Here is a 19,880-nt window from a genome sequence, read left to right as displayed (position 1 = left end):
GTTGCTCAGTGTGAAGGTACCTTTAAAAGTAGATGACTGCTGTCAAGTGATCGTTTATTTGAAGCTGATCCAGTAAGCAAAAAATAACAGATCAGTTTCCAATGGAAGAAAAACGGATGTCTATTTATCGAATCGGTTTCCCATAGACATCAAAATTTCAACAAAAAACTGATCTGGTTTCAATTTGCTTTTTTTTTTAAAAAATGATGTCCTATTAAATGTGTCAGGAAAAATAGAACAGGACTGACTTCACATGTAACGTATAGAATAACTGCATGGACATATTCCCCACTCGCTTTGTCCACCTCCTATTCTTTTAGCTTTTCTTTCTCCGCTCCTCCCTACTGCTGCGGTGACCGCAGTGCTAATTGAGAGGTTAAGAGAAACTTCCTTTCGGCTGCTCTAGAATTGAGCCTAATGGTACATAGTGTGTGAACGCAGTGATTCCCAGACAGTTCTGCCAGGCCCAGCTCTACAAGATAATAGGATCATTGTTAAACTTTCCCCCTCCTCTTCCCCGCAGACCAGGAGGACATACCAGAGCAGCTTGAAAGTGACTTGTCTGGTCCATCTGGAGGCTGTGTCCATGACATTGGTGTCACTGCCGATGTGCCAGTGGCGGCTCCTTCAGTGCTTGACCCGTGTAAGTGAAGAGCTCTTCCCACTCGACAATCGATCGTTTTTACTATTGGCTTTTATGTAGAATAATTGTTTTTCTTTTGAATGCTCCAGCCATTGTGCCGTGCGTCTGCTGTGCTCATGTATTTCTATCATTAAGGTCATCACATGTATTTAGAATAAAGTCCAGTTTTAGGCAGATGTGGAAAATTTAACACTGCAAAGTAAGATTGTTTCCAAAAATGGAAAGAAAACAAGAATGTAATGATTTGGAAATCTCTTATCGCTAGTTTCCAAATGAGTGAATTTTTGTAAAATGAAATGGAAAAATGTCTTAACTTTCATCTTCTGATGTGCGTTGCATGCTCTGCTGTGAATAAAATATGGTTAGAATAGATTTCTAAATCATTTTACACAGCGTCCCAACTTATTTGGATTTGAGGTTGTAAAAAATGTTAATGGTTTATTTTTAGCAATGAACCAAATGCTAAGTGAATGAACAAAAGCAAAATCTAAATCTATTCAATATTTGCTGTGACTGCCTTTTGCCTACAAAACTGCATCACGGCATCAATTCTTCAAGGCTGCAGTCAGTTTTAGAAAGAACTTGCCAGGGAGGTTGTTCCAAACACCTTGGAGAACTAGCCACAGATCTTTCCATGTAATCTCAGACAGATGAAATGATGAGATAAAGTCTCTGTGGGGCCATACCATCACTTCCAGGACTTTACTTACTTACCCTGAAGAAGGTTGTTAACGACTTTAGCTTAATATTTGGGTCGTTGGTTCCAAATTTATTCTGCAGCTGGAAAATCAGAAGCCTCCCTGATGGAATTGTGCTGTATGATGAAGAAGTGTCTGCCTGTATTTCTCAGCATTGAGGACCCAATTAATCCTTACTAAATCCCCAATTCCATTCACTTAAATCTAGGCCCAAGATTGTAAGTAACCTCCACCATGCTTCACTGTTGCCTGCAGACACTCACTATTGTACTGCTCTCCAGCACTTCAGAGAACAAACTGCCTTCTGTGACAGCCAAATATTTCACGTCATCAGTCCAGAGCACATGCTGCCAGCCATTTTTCTGCCCCCAATTCTAATGTTTTCCTGTGTAGTTGAGTTGTATTTATTGGGCCACAATTTTTTAATAAAAATAATTTCTGGTCAGAGTTCTCTGAACAGTCGTTCTGATTGGCTCCAAATCTATTCTGTAGCAGGACGACAATGCCAAACACACAGCCAATGTCATTAAGAACTGTCTTGTTCGTAAGGCAGAACAAGGAGCAAACAAAAAAGTAAGGGCTCCTGCTTCGTTATTACAGAATCTTCCTGACGTGACTTTGTCTGTGATGTCCTTGGTGAATAAGATATGATTGGCAGCTTTTGTGCTCACTTTTTATGGTACCGATGTATATAACTGCTAGGTGAATCATTTTTGTGATGCTGCTAATACAAAAAAACAAGAAACTAATGGCCCTACTGACATCCAGGAGAGACAAGACGATCAAAGAGGGAAAACCCAACCTGCCGCAGATACAGACGTGTCTGATTTTTATCTCTGTTATTAATTTTCTGGCTGTATAATTTGGTATCTTCATGTATGTGCTTGTATAGATTATTACATACGAGGACATATTGGGTGTGAAGCTAAAATCATTGCCCGTAGCAGGTACCTAATAATCCTTTTGTACATATGTACAGGCTGCCGTTTCTAGTTGGGAAGAGATCATGGGCTAAAGTAACATTTGTCTTTCTTTTTAGTCAGCAGTAAAGAAAAAGATAATTCAGCTAAAGACTTGGACAGGAATGAGGAGACTGACCCCCCTGAGTACAAGGAAGGATCAATAAGAGACCAATCAGAGAAACAAGGGAATGCAGATCATCAGGCAGAGGTAATCGTCCATGGTGTGACATCATAGTCATGATGATCCTAAAGAAGCATGGTCTTCAGGTAATCTAATGTCCATCATCACACGGGGAACATAACAAAATCACCTAAAGGCCAGTGATGAGCGAATATACTCATTACTCGAGATTTTCCGAGCACGCTCGGGTGTCCTCCGAGTATTGTTTAGTGCTCGGAGATTTAGTTTCTCTTGCCGCAGCTGAATGATTTACATCTGTTAGCCAGCATAAGTACATGTGGGGATTGCCTGGCTGCTAGGGAACCCCCACATGTACTTATGTGTTATGATCCGGTGACCTTGGAGCTGCATGAGAACTTTCACTGGAGATGGTGGCCACTATACTGACCGCAAACCTGAACACCGCAACTAGAAGTAGCCGTGGAGTGTACCTAACACACCTAGACACCTCGTCACAGCCGGAGGACTAAATACCCCTAAAGATGGAAATAGGAATACTATCTTGCCTCAGAGAAAATCCCCAAAGGATAGACAGCCCCCCACAAATATTGGCGGTGAGTCGGAGAGGAAAAAACATACACAGGCAGGAAAACAGGATTTAGCACAGGAGGCCACACTAGCTAGATAGGACAGGATAGGACAGAGTTCTGTGCGGTCAGTATTAAAACCCTTCAAAAACATCCACAGCAGAAAATACAAAAACTTCCTACATCTAACTAATAGATGTAGGAGCGTAAATCTGCAACTCCAGTGAATCCTACAATCAGAGCAGGAATAAAACTGAATCAAGCACACAGCAGTGTGCCACAGATACAAAAAAACAAACACTTATCTTTGCTGAATTTAGCAGCAAGCAGGAGAAGCCAGAAAGTGATCCATCACTTCACAAGGAACATTGACAACTGGCAAGGGCTAAAGGATCCTGCACACCTAAATATCCCAGTCAGAATTGTAATCATTAGATACACCTGGCCAGGACTGCGACTCAAAGACAACTGCATTCCCACTTACAACCACTGGAGGGAACCCAAGAGCAGAATTCACAACACTTATGCTGGCTAACAGATGTAAATCATCAAAATGTTAATTTATTTCAGTTCTTCAAAACAAAAAGTGAAATTCCTATATAGAGTCATTACAAACAGAGTGGTCTATTTCAAGTGTTAATTTTGTTAATGTTGATGATTATGGCTTACAGCCAATGAAAACCCAAGAGTCATTATTTCAGTAAATTACACTGTGATCCAAATTATTATGCGAATTGGACTTAAGTGTCTTAAAGATTTAATTGTTTTGTTGTTTAAATAAACCCGTGGATGGTATTGTGTCTCAGGGCTCAATAAATCACTGAATTCAATCTTGAACACATGTGATAATTAGTTTTCCAGGTGATTCTAATTAAAGGAAAACTATTTAAAAATAATGTTCCACATTATTAAGCAGGCCATAGGTTTCAAGCAATATGGGAAATAATAAGGATCTCTCTGCTGCTGAAAAGTGTTAAATAGTGCAATGCCTTGGACAAGGTATGAAAACATTAGATATTTCATGAAAATTAAAGAGTGATCATCATACTGTGAAGAGATTTGTGACTGAAACAGAGCACAGGCAGAGTTCATGCAGATAAAGGCATAATGAGGAAGGTTTCTGCCAGACAAATTCATTACATTAAGAGAGTAGCTGCCAAAATACCATTCCAAAGCAGCAAACTGTTTTTTCAAGCTGCTGATGCCTCTGGAGTCCCTCGAACCTCAAGGTGTATGATCCTTCAAAGGCTTGCTTTGGTGCATAAACCTACTATTCGGCCACCCCTAAACATTGTTCACAAGCAGAAACACTTGCAGTGGGCCCAGACATACATGAAGACTAATATTCAAACAGTCTTGTTTACTGATGAGTGTCGAGCAACCCTGGATGGTCCAGATGGATGGAGTAGTGGATGGCCACCATGTCCCAACAAGGCTGCAACGTCAGCAAGGAGATGGAGGAGTCAAGTTTTGGGCTGGAATCACGGGGAAACAGCTGATAGGGCCCTTTAAGGTTCCTGAAGGTGTGAAAATGACTTCTGCAAAGTATATTGAGTTTCTGACTGACAACTTTCTTCCATGGTTTAAAAAGCAGAAAAGTGCCTTCAGGAGCAAAATCATCTTCATGCATGACAATGCACCATTTCATGCTGAAAAGTCAATGGCTGCTATGGGCATAAAAGGAGATAAACTCATGGTGTGGCAACCATCTTTCCCTGACCTCAACCCTATAGAGAACCTTTGGAGTATCATCAAGCACAAGATCTATGAGGGTGGGAGGCAGTTCACATCAAAAGAGCAGCTCTGGGAGGCTACTCTGACTTCATGCAAATAAATACAAGCAGAAACTCTCCAAAAACTCACAAGTTCAATGGATGCAAGAATTGTGAAGGTGATATCAAAGAAGGGGTCCTATGTTAATATGTAACTTGGCCTGTTAGGATGTTTTGTAGTTAAATAGCTTTTTTGTTCAGTGAATGTGACCTCCTAATGCTGCAAATTCCACTAATGAGCATTTTCAGTTCTTTAAAACATATCAAATGTTTAGAAATTTTGGAACAGTGCATTTTGAGCTTTTATTCATTTTGGAGATTATACTGTTATCATTGGGAGGTTTCTTCAATAAAATTCGATGTATACTCTAACGGGTGATGACTTTTATTAGACTGACTGTCATTTGCACCGACCATTTAGGAAAATCTGAGAAAAATGTAATTTGCATAATAATTTGGAACATGGTGTAGAATTCTTTATAGGACTAGCTTAAAAAATGATTTTAAAATCTGAAATGTTGGCCTACTGAAATGTATTTTCAGTAAATTTACTCAATACTTGGTCGGGCTCCTTTTGCATCAATTACTGTATCAATGCGGCGTGGTATTGAGGCGGTCAGCCTGTGGCACTGCTGAGGTGTTATGGAAGCCCAGGTTGCTTTGATAGCAGCCTTCAGTTCGTTGGTGTCTCTCATCTTCCTCTTGACAATACCCTATAGGTTCTCTATGGAGTTAAGGTCAGGCGAGTTTGATGGCCAATCAAGCACAGTAATACTGTTGTTTTTAAACCAGATACTGGTACTTTAGGCAGTGTGGACAGGTGCCAAGTCCTGCTGTGGAATGACATTTCAATCTCCACAAAGCTTGTCGGCAGAGGGAAGCATGTAGTGCTCTACAACTTGCTGGTAAATGGCTGTGCTGACTTTGGTCTTGATAAAACACAGTGGACCTAACACCAGCAGATAACATGGCTCCAGAAACCATCACTGATTGTGGAAACTTCATACTAGACCTCAAGCAGCTTGGATTGTGGCCTCTCCACTGTTCCTCCAGACTCTGGGACCTTGATTTCCAAATGAAATGCAAAATTTATTTTCATCTGAAAACAACACCTTGGACCACAGTCCAGTTCTTTTTCTCCTTGGCCCAGGTAAGACGCTTCTGGAATTGTCTATTTGTCATGAGTGGATTGACACAAGGAATGTGACACTTGTAGCCCAAATTCAAAATTTTGAATGGTCTTTTCTTAATAATCCTTTCAAGGCTGCGGTTACCCCGGTTGCTTGTGCTTTTTTTTCCTCCCACTCAACATTCCATTAATATGCTTGGATACAGCACTCTGTGAACAGCGAGCTTCTTTAGCAATGACCTTTTGTGGCTGACCCTCCTTGTGGAGTGAGTCAATAACTGCCTTCTGGACATCTTTCAAGTCAGCAGTCTTCCCCATGATTGTGGAGCCTACTGAAACAGAATAAGGGACCTTTTTAAAAACTTAAGAAGCCTTTGCAGGCTTTTTTGTTAATTATTCTAATCTGCTGAGATAATGACTTTTGGGTTTTCATTGGCTGTATGTGATAATCATCAACATTAACAGAAATAAACACTTGAAATAGATCACTCTGTTTGTAATGACTCTATATAATATATAGGATTCACTTTTTCTATTGAAGAACTGAAATAAATTAACTTTTTGCTGATATTCTAATTTAATAAGAAGCATCTGTATATGACCACGAAAAATAAAGGGGATTGTGAGAAATGGCTGTTCGCCCAATGAGAATTCAGCTGACAGCTATTGAACATTTATGGGCACCATTAGAGCTCACTATGGGAAATCACACTTATGTTACTATAAATTATGGATCAAAATATTGTAGGAAGGGGAAAAGGAAAAATCATCAGCTCTGCAGTGAAGGAGGAATGCTAGATAGGGTGTGGTGCACGGATCACTCCAGGCCAGTTCCTGGGATGAATATACAGAGATAAGAGTGCTCATCTTGCAGCCGCTATATCAAAGCAAAAAAAATCTAACACTTCACATTTATTAAAGGGAATCTGTCAACCAAAATTCGCCTATAAGCTAAGGCCACCGGCATCAGGGGCTTATCTACAACATTCTGTAATGCTGTAGATAAGCCCCCGATGTATCCTGAAAGATAAGAAAAACAAATTAGATTATACTCACCCAGGGGCGGTCCGGTCCGATGGGTGTTGCGGTCCTGGTCCAGCGACTCCTATCTTCATACGATGACGTCCTCTTCTTGTCTTCATGCTCCGGCGCAGGCGTACTTTGCCTGCCCTGTTGAGGGCAGAGCAAAGTAATGCAGTGCGCAGGCGCCGGGAAAGGTCAGAGAGGGCAGACAAAGTACGCATGCGCCGGAGCCGCGGCATGAAGCAAAGAAGAGGACGTCATCGTATGAAGATGGGAGGCGCTGGACCCGGACTTCGCATTTCGAGCAAAAACGCTTTGAATCATGTCAGTCATACTTCTGGAATTCTGGTTTATTCACACTTATTGTGGCTTCTTTGTTTTAAGGCTTTTGTAGCTGAACCTAAAATGTTACTTGACATTCAAGACGAAAGTGTAAAGGACGGTAGCCCAGAAGTGAATCCTTTGGACAGGTACATGCAGTTGCTCCTTCAGAACAGAAATGAGGAAAAGTCTGATAAGGTAAGCAGAAAATAATTGTCATAATGTTCCTTATAAACGAGGATAGCTGTAGCTCTTGGTTTTTTGAAGCACGGTTGCCTGTGAACTTTAATATCTTGAGATTTTTTTTTTTAGGTTACTAGAGAAATCTTTGAAGATGTGTCTGTAGAGGAAAAACTTTCTAATACCAGGTAAATAATATGAAAAAAAAAACAAAGCCATGCAAGAGGCCTCCAGGTTATCAGTGCACATTAATATTACAAGATTTATGGCCATTCTGCTAGGAAGATGTAGAAATACTTGACACTCATATAGGTGTATTCAAGAACTTATTCATTGACTGTAGAAATTCCAGAAAATTAAGAGATGTTTTGGTCAATACCTGATCTTCATCAGTCATCTGGATAGAGGAGATCTGTGTGAGGGACTGCAGAGTCCACTGCTGAGACAGGAAGCAGTGGACACTGCAGACCCTCACATCGCTCGCTTCCACACAGATCTCCTCTATCCAGATGACTGATGAAGGTCAGGTAATGACCGAAACGTCTCTTAATTTTGTGGAATTTCTACATTCAATAAATAAGTTCTTGATCACACCTATATGAGTGCCAAGGATTTCTACGTCGCAGTTGACGGATTTGGTTATCCTACTTGTGCACCACCAGAATTCCAGAAGTGCCATGTTTTCCTAATTCTGCTAGGAAGAACGCTCGTAAATGTGACAAGGAACACTATTCTTTAATACGGTTGCAGAAAATTAATTGTTTTTAACACAAAAAGATTGGTTAGGTTCACACAGGGCGCTGTAGTTTTGTATCGCAGCAGCGAGAGAAGCCATGTTCGTTCCTGCTCACTATATTTTCTGTCTATATTATCGGCGCCTTTGGAAGTTGTGAATCGTTGCATTGACTGCTTTATTGCACTAATATATGTAAAGGAAACCTTTTAAGCAACATGTTCTAGACCAGGAGCAGCTCAGCAGATTAGTATAGTGTTCTGTGGCAAGAAGATAACACGGAACCTAATGGTCTACAGCCAGTTTCACACATCCGACATTCACAGTCCAAAGTACGGTCGGACAATGTCCAGACTGGCTGAAAGTCTCTTGACTCTAACTACCAGTCTCACAGGCATATTAGCACAGACCATGGTGTTTGGACCAGCTGCCGGATTTTTAACCTGAACTCATCAGTCGCCATTTTTCGGGTTTCCAATACTATAGAAATAGTATTGGGGAAAAAAAACGGTGTTCCGCAAAACCAGAAGTCACGGTGCACCGCAAAAACAAGCTTCCATTGTTTTTGTGGCCCCATTGATTTTCAATGGGGGCCCTGTCCGTAAGCAGTGTAAAAGATCGAGCAGGCTCGATCTTTTTTCACGGCCATACAGCGCACTGTGAAATTGTTGCGGCCCCATAGAAATCTATTGGGGCCGCAAAAACGGGCCACAAAACAACGGTATGTTTAAAAGAAGCCTTATAGGCAAATAGGCCATTGAGTTCAAGCTAGGAGATTCATGGCTAGTCAAGACATTGCAGTTCTTACTCTATGAATGTCAGACATGTAAGCCAGTCACATTCTAGGCTTAGAAGTCCAGTAAGCAGTGACTTTACCACTGCTTTACATACAGAGTCATACAGTGAAGTCTGTCAGTCATTGAATGGGACCGCCCAATGGACTCCTAGACCCAGAAGAATCAAAGTCGTTCGGTCTAACTTCTCTTGCTCTTTAAAGGGAATCTGTCACCCCTGGGACATATGTGCCCTACTGATATGGGAATACAGGTAATAGAAATGTTAATATGAGGCATACAAGTAGGACTAGTTTAACGGTCTTGTTGTTGAGAAATCTTTTATTCTATCCTTATGTTAATGGTTTCTTCCAAGCTCTGGGGCGTACGGTGCCTGGAAGAAATCCCTGCCTCCTCCTGCCCTCATTACAATACTATCCCCATCCCATGCATGTCAGCTGTGGTGCTGGAATCCCACGCATGCGCCCTGCAGTCCCTCCACAATCCGTACCTTATTCTCCATTTATAGGCACTGTATTCAGGGATTTCCTGCACACTTCCCCATTTCCTTCCTGCATAGTCATCACTAGGAACCATGTGTAGAAGGGAGGAAAAGGTATGTACTGTGGAGGGAGTGCAGGTGCGGGTTTCTGGCACCAGAACCGACGTGCATGGGAGGTGGGTAGTATTATAACGAAGACAGGAGGCAGGAATTTCTACCAGGCACCGCACGCCCCATAGCCTGGAAGAAATCATTACCGTAAGGAAAGAATATAAGATTTCTCAACAACAAGACCATTAATATGAGGCATACAGGGAGGACTAGAGTAACATCTCTGTTACCTGTATGCCCATATTAATAAGTCATATATGTCCCAGGGGGTAACAGATTCCCTTTAACATGCCTGTATTTTCAGTGTAACTAAAAAAAAATGTCTAAAACGTAACCTTTACTCAAATCTGCTTTACAAAATAATGAAGCCATAATTAGACAAAAAGTATCTATAAGTGAAATACTGTAAGGGGGGGGAAGGACAAGCTCAAATAGCACCTACAACATCAGTAGACATGTGTCTCCACAGTGCAGGAAAAGAACACAAATCATATACTAATATGTATTTTCAAACCATTGGTATTAATTATCCTAGTAGAGTAATCCTGCATTGGGACTGAAAATCATACTAACAGTCTTAAAACAAAGCTATCATTAGAAAATTACATTATTTATAGCTGGTTTTTGGGTTAAATAAAAAAAATATATATTTTTATTTAACATATCATTTTACATATCACAATCTGTATTAAAAATAAAAAATATAAATCTTGCATTTTTCACATTGGCCATTGGAGCTTTTTCAGACTAAGTTTCTGTTGTTTCGGGAAACAATACAGGTACATAGATAGAATGGTCAAACCCTGACCCAATCTTTTGTATTGAAGCATCTATTGATCTTCCCCCCGCCTCATCTTTGACAGCTCTGGCTTCATAGAGCCAAAGAAGGGAGAAGATAGATGGAAACCAAGCTGGTGGGAAGGTGTATACAAATGATTGGCCCCACTGTGGAGCGTGTGAAATTCATGTTAAGTCATTGTGTGCTGACAGGCCCTTTAAAGGATTGTCCGGTCTAAAACTACAAGTCCTCAGATCGTACGTACTGTGCGCTGTGAGATTCTCTGGTTCCGGAGCCAGCAGTGAGCAGTAATGTAACCGCAAGGATGGGATTTGCAGACTGTATCCAGCGTCACTCAATACACTTGCATTAAGCAAGGCCAAATACAGTCTAGTCGGCATGTGACCGCATGTATGCAAATCACATACTTACGGTCACACCCCCTCCTCTCCCGCCAATGGAGAATCCTCACAGTGCGTGTGTGCACGGTGTGAGGATTCACAAGTCTGCAGTTACAAACTGACTGCAGACATGGAGATTGAAGCCCGACAACCCATTTTAGCCTATTTTTCTGAGATTTGCAGCTTTGCTTTATTGTTCTATGTAAATAAAATCACAAACAAAACATGGAGCCTGTGATTTTCCTTTCCAGTTATGTTCATGCTGGATCCATCCTTGTGACTGCACAGTCTGTAGACATATGGCTGCTAATACATAAGGGTAGAACACAGGCTGCCAGGACACAGAGAGGACATTTCTGTTCGGTAACTGTGCTTTAGTCTATACAGCAGTGGAATCTTAATGTAAAGTGGTTGTGGAATCCATGGGTGTGAAACTGTCTGGACATTTGTCCTCCTCCTGGTTTTACTGACCTGATCAACTACCATAATAATAATAATAAACCAATAGAGTTCTCTTAGAATCCGGCTGCGTCCTCTGCGTCCAGCTCCTGTGCTCCGTGTAGAAATGACCTAATTATGAGGCTAACCATGCAGCGTTCTGTCTGCTCCGATAATTTCTCTCTCTTTTTTCAGTATCACCGCTCTCTCCACTGGAGAAGCAGACGACAACTTCTGGTAAACAGTCATTTCCTTTCTCCAAGATGAATCCAAGTCCTTTGAATTTTGACACTAATCATTTGTGTGACCGGCGCAGCATGTTTTTATTTGATGTGGAAATTTTGTCAAAGGCCAATTCTTATAACTGAGTTTATGGAATATATCTTGGATTCTTTAACTCCTCTGTCTACAAATGACTCCTTAGAATCGGACTCGGAATGCTTGGAAACGATTTATCCAAAGTGGAAGGATTTGATCTAGATGATTTTTAATGTCTGGAATGATTTTAGGAATGTTGTGAATTATTTATTATCTAGAATCTATTAGCATTACAAAGACCAACCTCTATATTCCCATCACAGGGGTGGGAATGTGAGGTTCTCACTGAGCACACAATCCTTTTTGGGGAAGTTCTTATTTTTTGGGGGGCTACATACAATAAACTTTACATATATTTTTTTTTAAAAAAAAGAACCGTGTCAGTTTGTTTCTTATGGAGGTTGTAGGTCCCACTCAAGTAGGTTTAATATTTACTAAATAGGTTGTAATAAATTACTGAAAGCAGAGGGAGGTAATAAGTATACCACAAAACTAACATTTGTTATGGAAACACCTGCCTACAGGTGCTTCTCACAAAATTAGAATGCCATCAAAAATATTGTAGATTGTAAGCTCTCACGAGCAGGGTTGTCTTATTTTGTCTTATTTTGCTTTATTACTGTATTGTTAACATTGTTACCTATGACTATTGTGTTTGAAACTGTTAAACTGTAAAGCGCTGCGGAATATGTTGGCGCTATATAAATAAAGATTATTATTATTATTATTATTAAAAATGTATTTCAGTTCTTCAATACAAGAAGTAAAACTAATATATTATATAGGGTCGTTACAAACAGAGTGATCTATTTCAAGTGTTTATTTCTGTTAATGTTGATGATTATGGCTTACAGGGACCTTTTAAAGCACTTAGGAAGCCTTTGCAGGTGTTTTTTGTTAATAATTCTAATTTACTGAGATGACTTTTGGGTTTTCATTGGCTGTATGCCATAATCATCAACATTAACAGAAATAAACAATTGAAATAGATCACTCTGTTTGTAATGACTCTATATAATATATGAGTTTCACTTTTTGTATTGAAGAACTGATATAAATTAACTTTTTGACATGGGAGGACCTGGTCAGTGACCTGAAGACAGCTGAGACCAGTCTCAAACATTACCGTTAGTAACACACTACACAGTCATGGATTAAAATCCTGCAGGACACTCAAGCTCCCCCTGCTCACACCACCACATATCCAGGCCCGTTTAAGGTTCACCAATGACCATCTGGATGATCCAGAGAAGGCAAGGGTGAAGGTCATGTGGTCAGATGAGTCAAAAATAGAACTTTCTGGTATCAACTCCACTCACCGTGTTTGGAGGAAGAAAGAGGAGTACAACCCACAGAATACTGTCCCAAATGTGAAGCATGGTGGGGGAAACATCATACTTTGACTTGCATTTCTGAAAAGGATAGAATGGCTGCATTGTATTGAAGGGAAGATGGATGGGATCATGTATTGCGAGATTTTGGCCAACAACCTCCTTCCCTTCAATAAGAGCACTGAAGATGGGTTGTGGCTGGGTCTTCCAGCATGACAATCACCAGAAAAACACAACCAGGAGTGGCTCCGTGAGGCCGGGATCACACATATGTGTGATATCGCCGAGTCTCGCAGGTGAAATCCCTCCTCTGGCACCAGCACTTGGGCGGGGAGCATGCGTCTGCACGCTCCGCTCTGGAGTGCCGGCACCAGAGGAGGTATTTCACCTGCGAGACTCCGCCGTATCTCGCGTATGTGTAATCCCGGCCTAAAAGGCATTTCAAGGTCCTGGAGTGGCCTACCAGTCTCCAGACCTGAAACCAACAGAAAATATTTGGAGGGAGCTGACACTCAGTGTTGCCCAGTTTACATTGTTGCCCCAAAACCTGAAATATCCGGAGGAGCACTGTATAGTAGAGTGGGCCAAAATCCCTGTTGCAGTGTGTGCAAACTTGGGGAAGAAAGTACAAAAAGGCTTAGAGGGCACCGCTAAACAATACAACTGGGGTTCTCCATGAGCAAGTAATGAACACTAGAATAAAAAGAAAGAGAAAGACTGCACTCATAAAGATGGGAACACCCAAGTATATCATATAAATAATGTGTACTTTATTTAAAAAAATAAATAAACCACTAGACAGGACACAGTACACATAAAAACATTTAAAATCTGCAAAGAGTGTTTTGCCTAGCCATGCCTTAATATCAAGGCCAAGGCTGACCACACAATAATCCTCAACCCCAAAAAGAAAGATATATATATATATATATATATATATATATATATATATATATATATATAATTTTCTTTTTTTTTTAATATAGCTCAGAAAACCACCAAGTGGCTGCAGCAGTTACCACATATTGATTGAATTATACACAGTAGATAAATAGATTCATCCTAAACCATATTCATTCACATTTCCATGAAAATGGACCAATTGGCCACCATAGAATCTAAAAGATCTGACATATATAAACAGATAAATAAATAAGCAAACGCACATATATGTGCATATGTTGAATTGTAAGCCTAATAACTAAAGGTACCGTCACATTTAGCGACGCTGCAGCGATATAGACAACGATGCCGATCGCTGCAGCGTCGCTGTTTAGGTCGTTGTGTGGTCGCTGGAGAGCTGTCACACAGACAGCTCTCCAGCGACCAATGATGCTGAAGTCCCCGGGTAACCAGGGTAAACATCGGGTTACTAAGTGCAGGGCCGCGCTTAGTAACCCGATGTTTACCCTGGTTACCATTGTAAAAGTTAAAAAAAAACAGTACATACATACATTCCGGTGTCTGTCCCCCGGCGTCAGCTTCCCTGCACTGTGTCAGCGCCAGACGGCCGTAAAGCATAGCACAGCGGTGACGTCACCGCTCTGCTTTACGGCCGGCCGGAGCTGACACAGTCAGTGCGGGAAGCTGACGCCAGGGGACAGACACTGGAATTGTTTTTTTGTTTTTTTTACTTTTACAATGGTAACCAGGGTAAACATCGGGTTACTAAGCGCGGCCCTGCGCTTAGTAACCCGATGTTTACCCTGGTTACCAGTGAACACATTGCTGGATCGGCGTCACACACGCCGATCCAGCGATGACAGCGGGTGATCAGCGACCAATAAAAACGTCCTGATCATTCCCAGCGACCAACGATCTCCCAGCAGAGGCCTGATCGTTGGTCGCTGTCACGCATAACGATTTTGTTAACGATATCGTTGCTGTATATGGCTAGGAAGGTGATAGCTAGAAACTGGATTAGGGAAGAGCCGCCGTCAAGAGGAGAATTCCTCCAGTACGTAAAACAGGGCCTGACACTAGAAAAAGGGATTTATAAGAAGAAAGGGAAAACTGAAACGTTCAATAAAATGTGGTCTCCATGGATTGCTATGTGATAGTAATGTGAAGTGTGGCTTATACGAATGGTTGAGGGATTAGATACTCTATTGTTTTAATGATGGTAGTAATTAACAAGATGAGCTGCTTTGTGGGGTGGGGGTGGGGGGCTTTGGGATCGAAGGGGGCTGTTTGAAGGGGGAGGGGGGGGAAATACTCTATATTGAAAATGTAAATGTAACATGTTAATTGCCTTGTTATTCTTAATAAAAATTTATTTGAATTAAAAAACGATATCGTTGCTATGTCACAAAAAGCAACGATATCGTTAACGAAATCGTTATGTGTGAAGGTACCGTTACTGAGGCACAAAGTAAGGCCATAAAGATAAAAAGATTACCCAATTTTTACTCTGGAATCAGACAAGAGAAGGCCTGGGACAAATAGCTGCAAATGTATTCAGGACCTGAATGGAGCCATAAGTGCTGGAGAGGAGAATAGTGTGGGAAAAGGACCCCACGCGTATCGCCACACAAGTGTGGCTTCCTCAGGGAAAGTGATGTCGTGGTAAAGAACTACAGGAAATGTCTGACCTCTGTGATTGCAAACAACGATTTCTGTACCAAATATTAAGATAGGTTTTTCTATTGTATAAAATACTTATTTCATGCAATAAAAATGCAAATGAACTTAAAAAAAAAAATCCAGAAAATCTCATTTTATGATTTTTTTCGAAGATTCAGTCTCTCACAGTTGAACTGTACAAACGATAAAAATTATAAACCTCTCCAATCTTTGTAGGTGAGAGAACTTGCAACATAAACAGCGTATCAAATTCTTATTTTCTCCATTGTGTATTTAAAAAAAAATTATAAAATAGGCATTTTCACACTGACCCACAGGCCTAATATCAGACTTAAAACCCACTTTTTCATTTTCAGCAGCCAGATGGACTAGGCTGTAATAAACTGCCTCTGACTTCTCCAGGATGGCTATAGGTGCTTCACAAAAAATTAGAAGACCATCAAAAAGTTAATTTATTTCAGTTCTTAAAATTCAAAAAGTGAAACTCGTTATATAGAGTCATTACAGAGTAATCTTTTTCATGGAGAGCCTGTTTGTTGGGCTCTCCATGCATGTGCAGTGACTGACACAGCCGCGAAACATGCAGCTGTGGCGCCGATCAGCTGGCGCGATTCAGGAAGCCGGCTTCTCTCTGCAGCTTATTCGTTAAGCGCTATAGCTTGCCGAATAAGAGGGAACCTGAACAAATTCGCCCTATTCTAGTTATGATCATCACGTAAATGGTGCATCCTGATATGTATTGTTAATGGAGATATTCCCTTTCATTGTAATCTTACCCAACATGATAATGAGACTTCCAGGGCTGGACTAGGGAAAAAAAAAAAAAGAAACCTTGGCACGGCACACTGCCACCCATCCGATAAGTAAATTTTCCTTTATCTATTCATACCCCCTCACCACTCTCTTAAAGGCGTTATTTGAAGAGCCACATGTGAATGATGCAGCAGTGCCCCAAATCAACCACAGTTCCATTTACGGTATTTGGGGCGCTGCAGAATTCCCATTCTCGAGATTGTGTGGGTCCCAGTGGTCAGATTCCCAGCGATTGAAAAGTTATCCCATATCGGGAGGAAAAGGAATAACCAAACTTGCGGTAACCCATTTAAACAGGTTCCATTGTCTCAGAGCTCCTGTGTATGAGAGAATCTGCTGAGATGGCTATCAGCCAAAGCATCGTGTATGGCGGGTTTAACCCTTCACGACCTTAGACGTATCCATACGTCCAGGTAGGGAAGGACTTCCTTGGATAGAAACATCCTGGCAATTTTGCTTGCAAGGGGCTGACACCCGGATCTCACTTCAAACAGATATTCTGACTAGAAATAATTACCCAGAGTAAAGAAGAGAACCATCAGAATTAAAACAATACATCTTTATTAGAGGACCAATTAAAAAATCACAGAGTGCCTGTAAGAAGGACACCATAGTATCCAAAGTGGTAGGTAAAGCTCTGTTATATTGATGAAAATGTAACAAAACAATTGGATACTTATTTCTAGACAAAAAAAAATGTCATCGTGAGGGGCCGATTATTGCCATGGTTACCCAAAATATATAAAAAATTTAAAAAACAAAATAATAATAAAATATATATATTGTACCCATGAAATAATATTTTTATGAAAAAAGGTACACATATGGTATCGCTACATCCGGAACGACCCGACTTATAAAACTGTCCCTCTAGCTATCCCTTCAGTGAACACCGTAAAAAAAATAAAAAAAAACTGGCAAAAACTATGCTTTTTAATCATACCGCTGAACAAAAAGTGAACAAAAACGCAATAAAAAAGATGAATGTAAATAAAAAAAGGTATAGCTGAAAACGTCATCTTGTCCTACAAAAAACAAGCTGTCCTACAACTCCAGCAGCAAAAAATAAAAAAATTATAGCTCTCAGAATAAAGTGATGCAAAATTATTTTTTTTTTAGAAAATAGTTTTTTATTATGTAAAAGCCCAAAAGTTATATATGGTAAATGTGGTATCGCTGTAATCATACTGACCCGAAGAATAAAGCTGCCTTATCTATGTTATCACACGCAGAACGGTGTATATATTAAAAAAAAAAAAAAAACAATTCCTGAATTGCTGTTTTGTGTTCATTCTGCCTCCCAAAAATCAGAATAGAAAGCTATCAAAAAACTTGGCCGAAAATGGTATCAATAAAAATGTCAAGTCATCGCACAAAAAACAAGCCCTCACATGATTGTCGGCAAAAATATGGAAAAATTATAGCTCTCAAAATATAGCAATGCGAAAACTTGTTTGTTTGTTTTTTTGTGTTTTAGTGGTGACAGGAGGAAAACATAAAAAAAACTATAGAAATCTGGTAGTGCTGTAATTGCACCGATCCTAAGAATAAAGTCATCTAATCACTTATACCACATGAGGAACGGAGTAAAAAATAAATAAAACCAATTTTTCACCTGTTGTTTTTGCCTTCCCAAGATCGCAATAAAGCTTGACTCAGATTTATCCTGCGCTCTGCGCTGAGCGCTTACAGCAGGGTTTCTGTGTAAATCTGAAATATGGGATTCATGCGGAATCCCCGGCGAAAGATTCCCTATAATGAGACAGATGGAGGCACTGAGGACGTAGTCTGGGCTATGATCCGGCAGTGTCTGTCTTTTTAGGCGTGTTTAAATCGAACACAGTTTTGTGCACCTTTGAAAAGAAGGACACCGCTGAACAGAGGCCAGACGGAATCCAGAGTAAGTCTTCTGCCTCATTATAGTGAATGGATCCCTTGTGTGTTTCATCGGAATCACGTCACTCAGAGATTTAGATGGAAACCCCAATGCAAGTGCTCAGCGTAAAGCGCTGCATAACTGTGATCCCAAATGTTATGTAAAATGCTCCCAATAAAAGCTTCATCTCAATCCACAAAAAAAGCAAGTGCTCACTCAGGTTTGTCATCTGTGAACGGAAATTTAGGGGCTTCCACGTTACTGGTAGTACAAAGGCTCCAGAGAAGTGAAATGGCTCCTCACACTCCAAAAGAAATTTAGCGAATTTTGCACTTAAATTCAAAAGCCCCCCTCTCTTCTGAGCCCCACAGTGTGCCTAAATCACATTTAGCATCCACGTTTGTCATTTCTATAGCGATGAGAGTCCACCTAAGTTATGCATGCATGTCTCCAGAAGCATGAGCTGGGCATAATGTACTGGGCACTACAACATAAGGGCACTACAGTGGCAATTTGCAATTTTCACTCAAACATCCACTGCAGTCTGTTTCTGGAAAACACTCATGGAGTCAAAATCATCACTATACCCCTTTGGGAATTTATCTACAGGTGCAATCTCCAAAATTACATCACTTGAGGGGGGATTCTGTTCGCCATATGGCTAAGAAAGTACTGTACAGCCACATATGGGGGTGTTTCTACATTCAGCAGAAATTTGGGACAAATTTTGGTACCATTTTCACGCATTTCCCTGTTTGAAAATGAAAACCTGGGGCTAAAACAAAATTTGGGTGGTAAAAATGTAATTATTTTTTCTTCACTACCCAATGGTATATCATTCTGTAACACACTTGTGGTTTCAATTTGATCACTGCACCTTTAGATTAATTCATTTGAAGGTGTAATTTGCAAAATGGGGTTACTTATGGGAAGGTTCTGCTGTTCTGGCACTTCCAAGGGCTCTCCCACTGGGTCATGGAACCATCAAACCATAACAGTAAAATCTGCTCTACAATATGGCGCTCCATCCCTTCTGAGTTTTGCGCTGTGAAAAGTATTTCCTGATTACATGTAGTGTATTGGTGCAGTCAGGAGAAATTGCACAACAAATTGAGGTCTATTTTTTCCGACTAGCCTAGAAAAATTAAAAACTTGGGGGCTAAAACAACATTGTAGTGGTACAAATGTAATTATTCTTTCTCCACTACCCAATGTTGTAAAATTCTGTGAGGCACATGTGGTGTCAACATGCTCACTGCACCCCTAGATAAATTCATTGGTGGGGGGGTGTAGTTTTTAAAATGAGGTCACGTATGGAGTGTTTCTGCTGTTCTGGCACCTCAGGGGCTTTGGCGATGTGACATGGCACCCTCAAACCATTCCGGCAAAATCTGGACTCAAATATGGCGCTTTTTGCCTTCTGAGCTTTGCACTGTGCCTCAAAAGTAGTATTCCCCACATATGGGGTATTTGTGTACTCAGGAGAAACATTTATCTATCACTTCATTGGGGGAAATCGGATACCATGGGTGTATGCTGGTGCAACTAGGAGGATGACACTAGGCAAAAAGAAATGCTAACTCCTCCTCAACAGGCTACACCCACCAACTGGCAGAGAGTTAACCAGTTTTTGCTTAGTGTCCAAGGAGAGAGACCCATCTCTACCATCTTGTGTTATACTAATGATTTCCTTTTGTCTGTCAGATACAGCTCGTGACTTCAGGCAACTGAGTGTAACTTCTCACTCTGATTTCCCACCTAAGATACAGAGAGTGATAGTGTTGTAC

At 40.7% G+C, this 19,880-nt stretch overlaps 1 protein-coding gene across 5 annotated transcripts in view; it reads left to right on the top strand.

Annotated features, from left to right (window-relative positions):
- Positions 1–11,865, top strand: part of OFD1 (OFD1 centriole and centriolar satellite protein) — a 143,080-nt gene extending 131,215 nt beyond the window's left edge. For 4 of the 5 annotated variants that reach the window (XM_069757724.1, XM_069757725.1, XM_069757727.1 and 1 more), the window contains exons 19-23: positions 524–643; positions 2,381–2,511; positions 7,320–7,454; positions 7,569–7,624; positions 11,368–11,865. In XM_069757724.1, coding sequence (XP_069613825.1) covers positions 524–643; positions 2,381–2,511; positions 7,320–7,454; positions 7,569–7,624; positions 11,368–11,413 — 488 coding nt within the window. In that variant the 3' untranslated portion in view covers positions 11,414–11,865. The remainder of the gene's footprint in view (positions 1–523; positions 644–2,380; positions 2,512–7,319; positions 7,455–7,568; positions 7,625–11,367) is intronic. The other variant, XM_069757729.1, reaches the window with a different exon arrangement.
- The last annotated feature ends 8,015 nt before the right edge of the window (positions 11,866–19,880 follow it).

The sequence above is a fragment of the Ranitomeya imitator genome, chromosome 3 (assembly GCF_032444005.1).
Source record: "Ranitomeya imitator isolate aRanImi1 chromosome 3, aRanImi1.pri, whole genome shotgun sequence".
Classification (NCBI taxonomy): Eukaryota; Metazoa; Chordata; class Amphibia; order Anura; family Dendrobatidae; genus Ranitomeya; species Ranitomeya imitator.
This window is presented reverse-complemented; position numbering and strand designations above follow the sequence as displayed.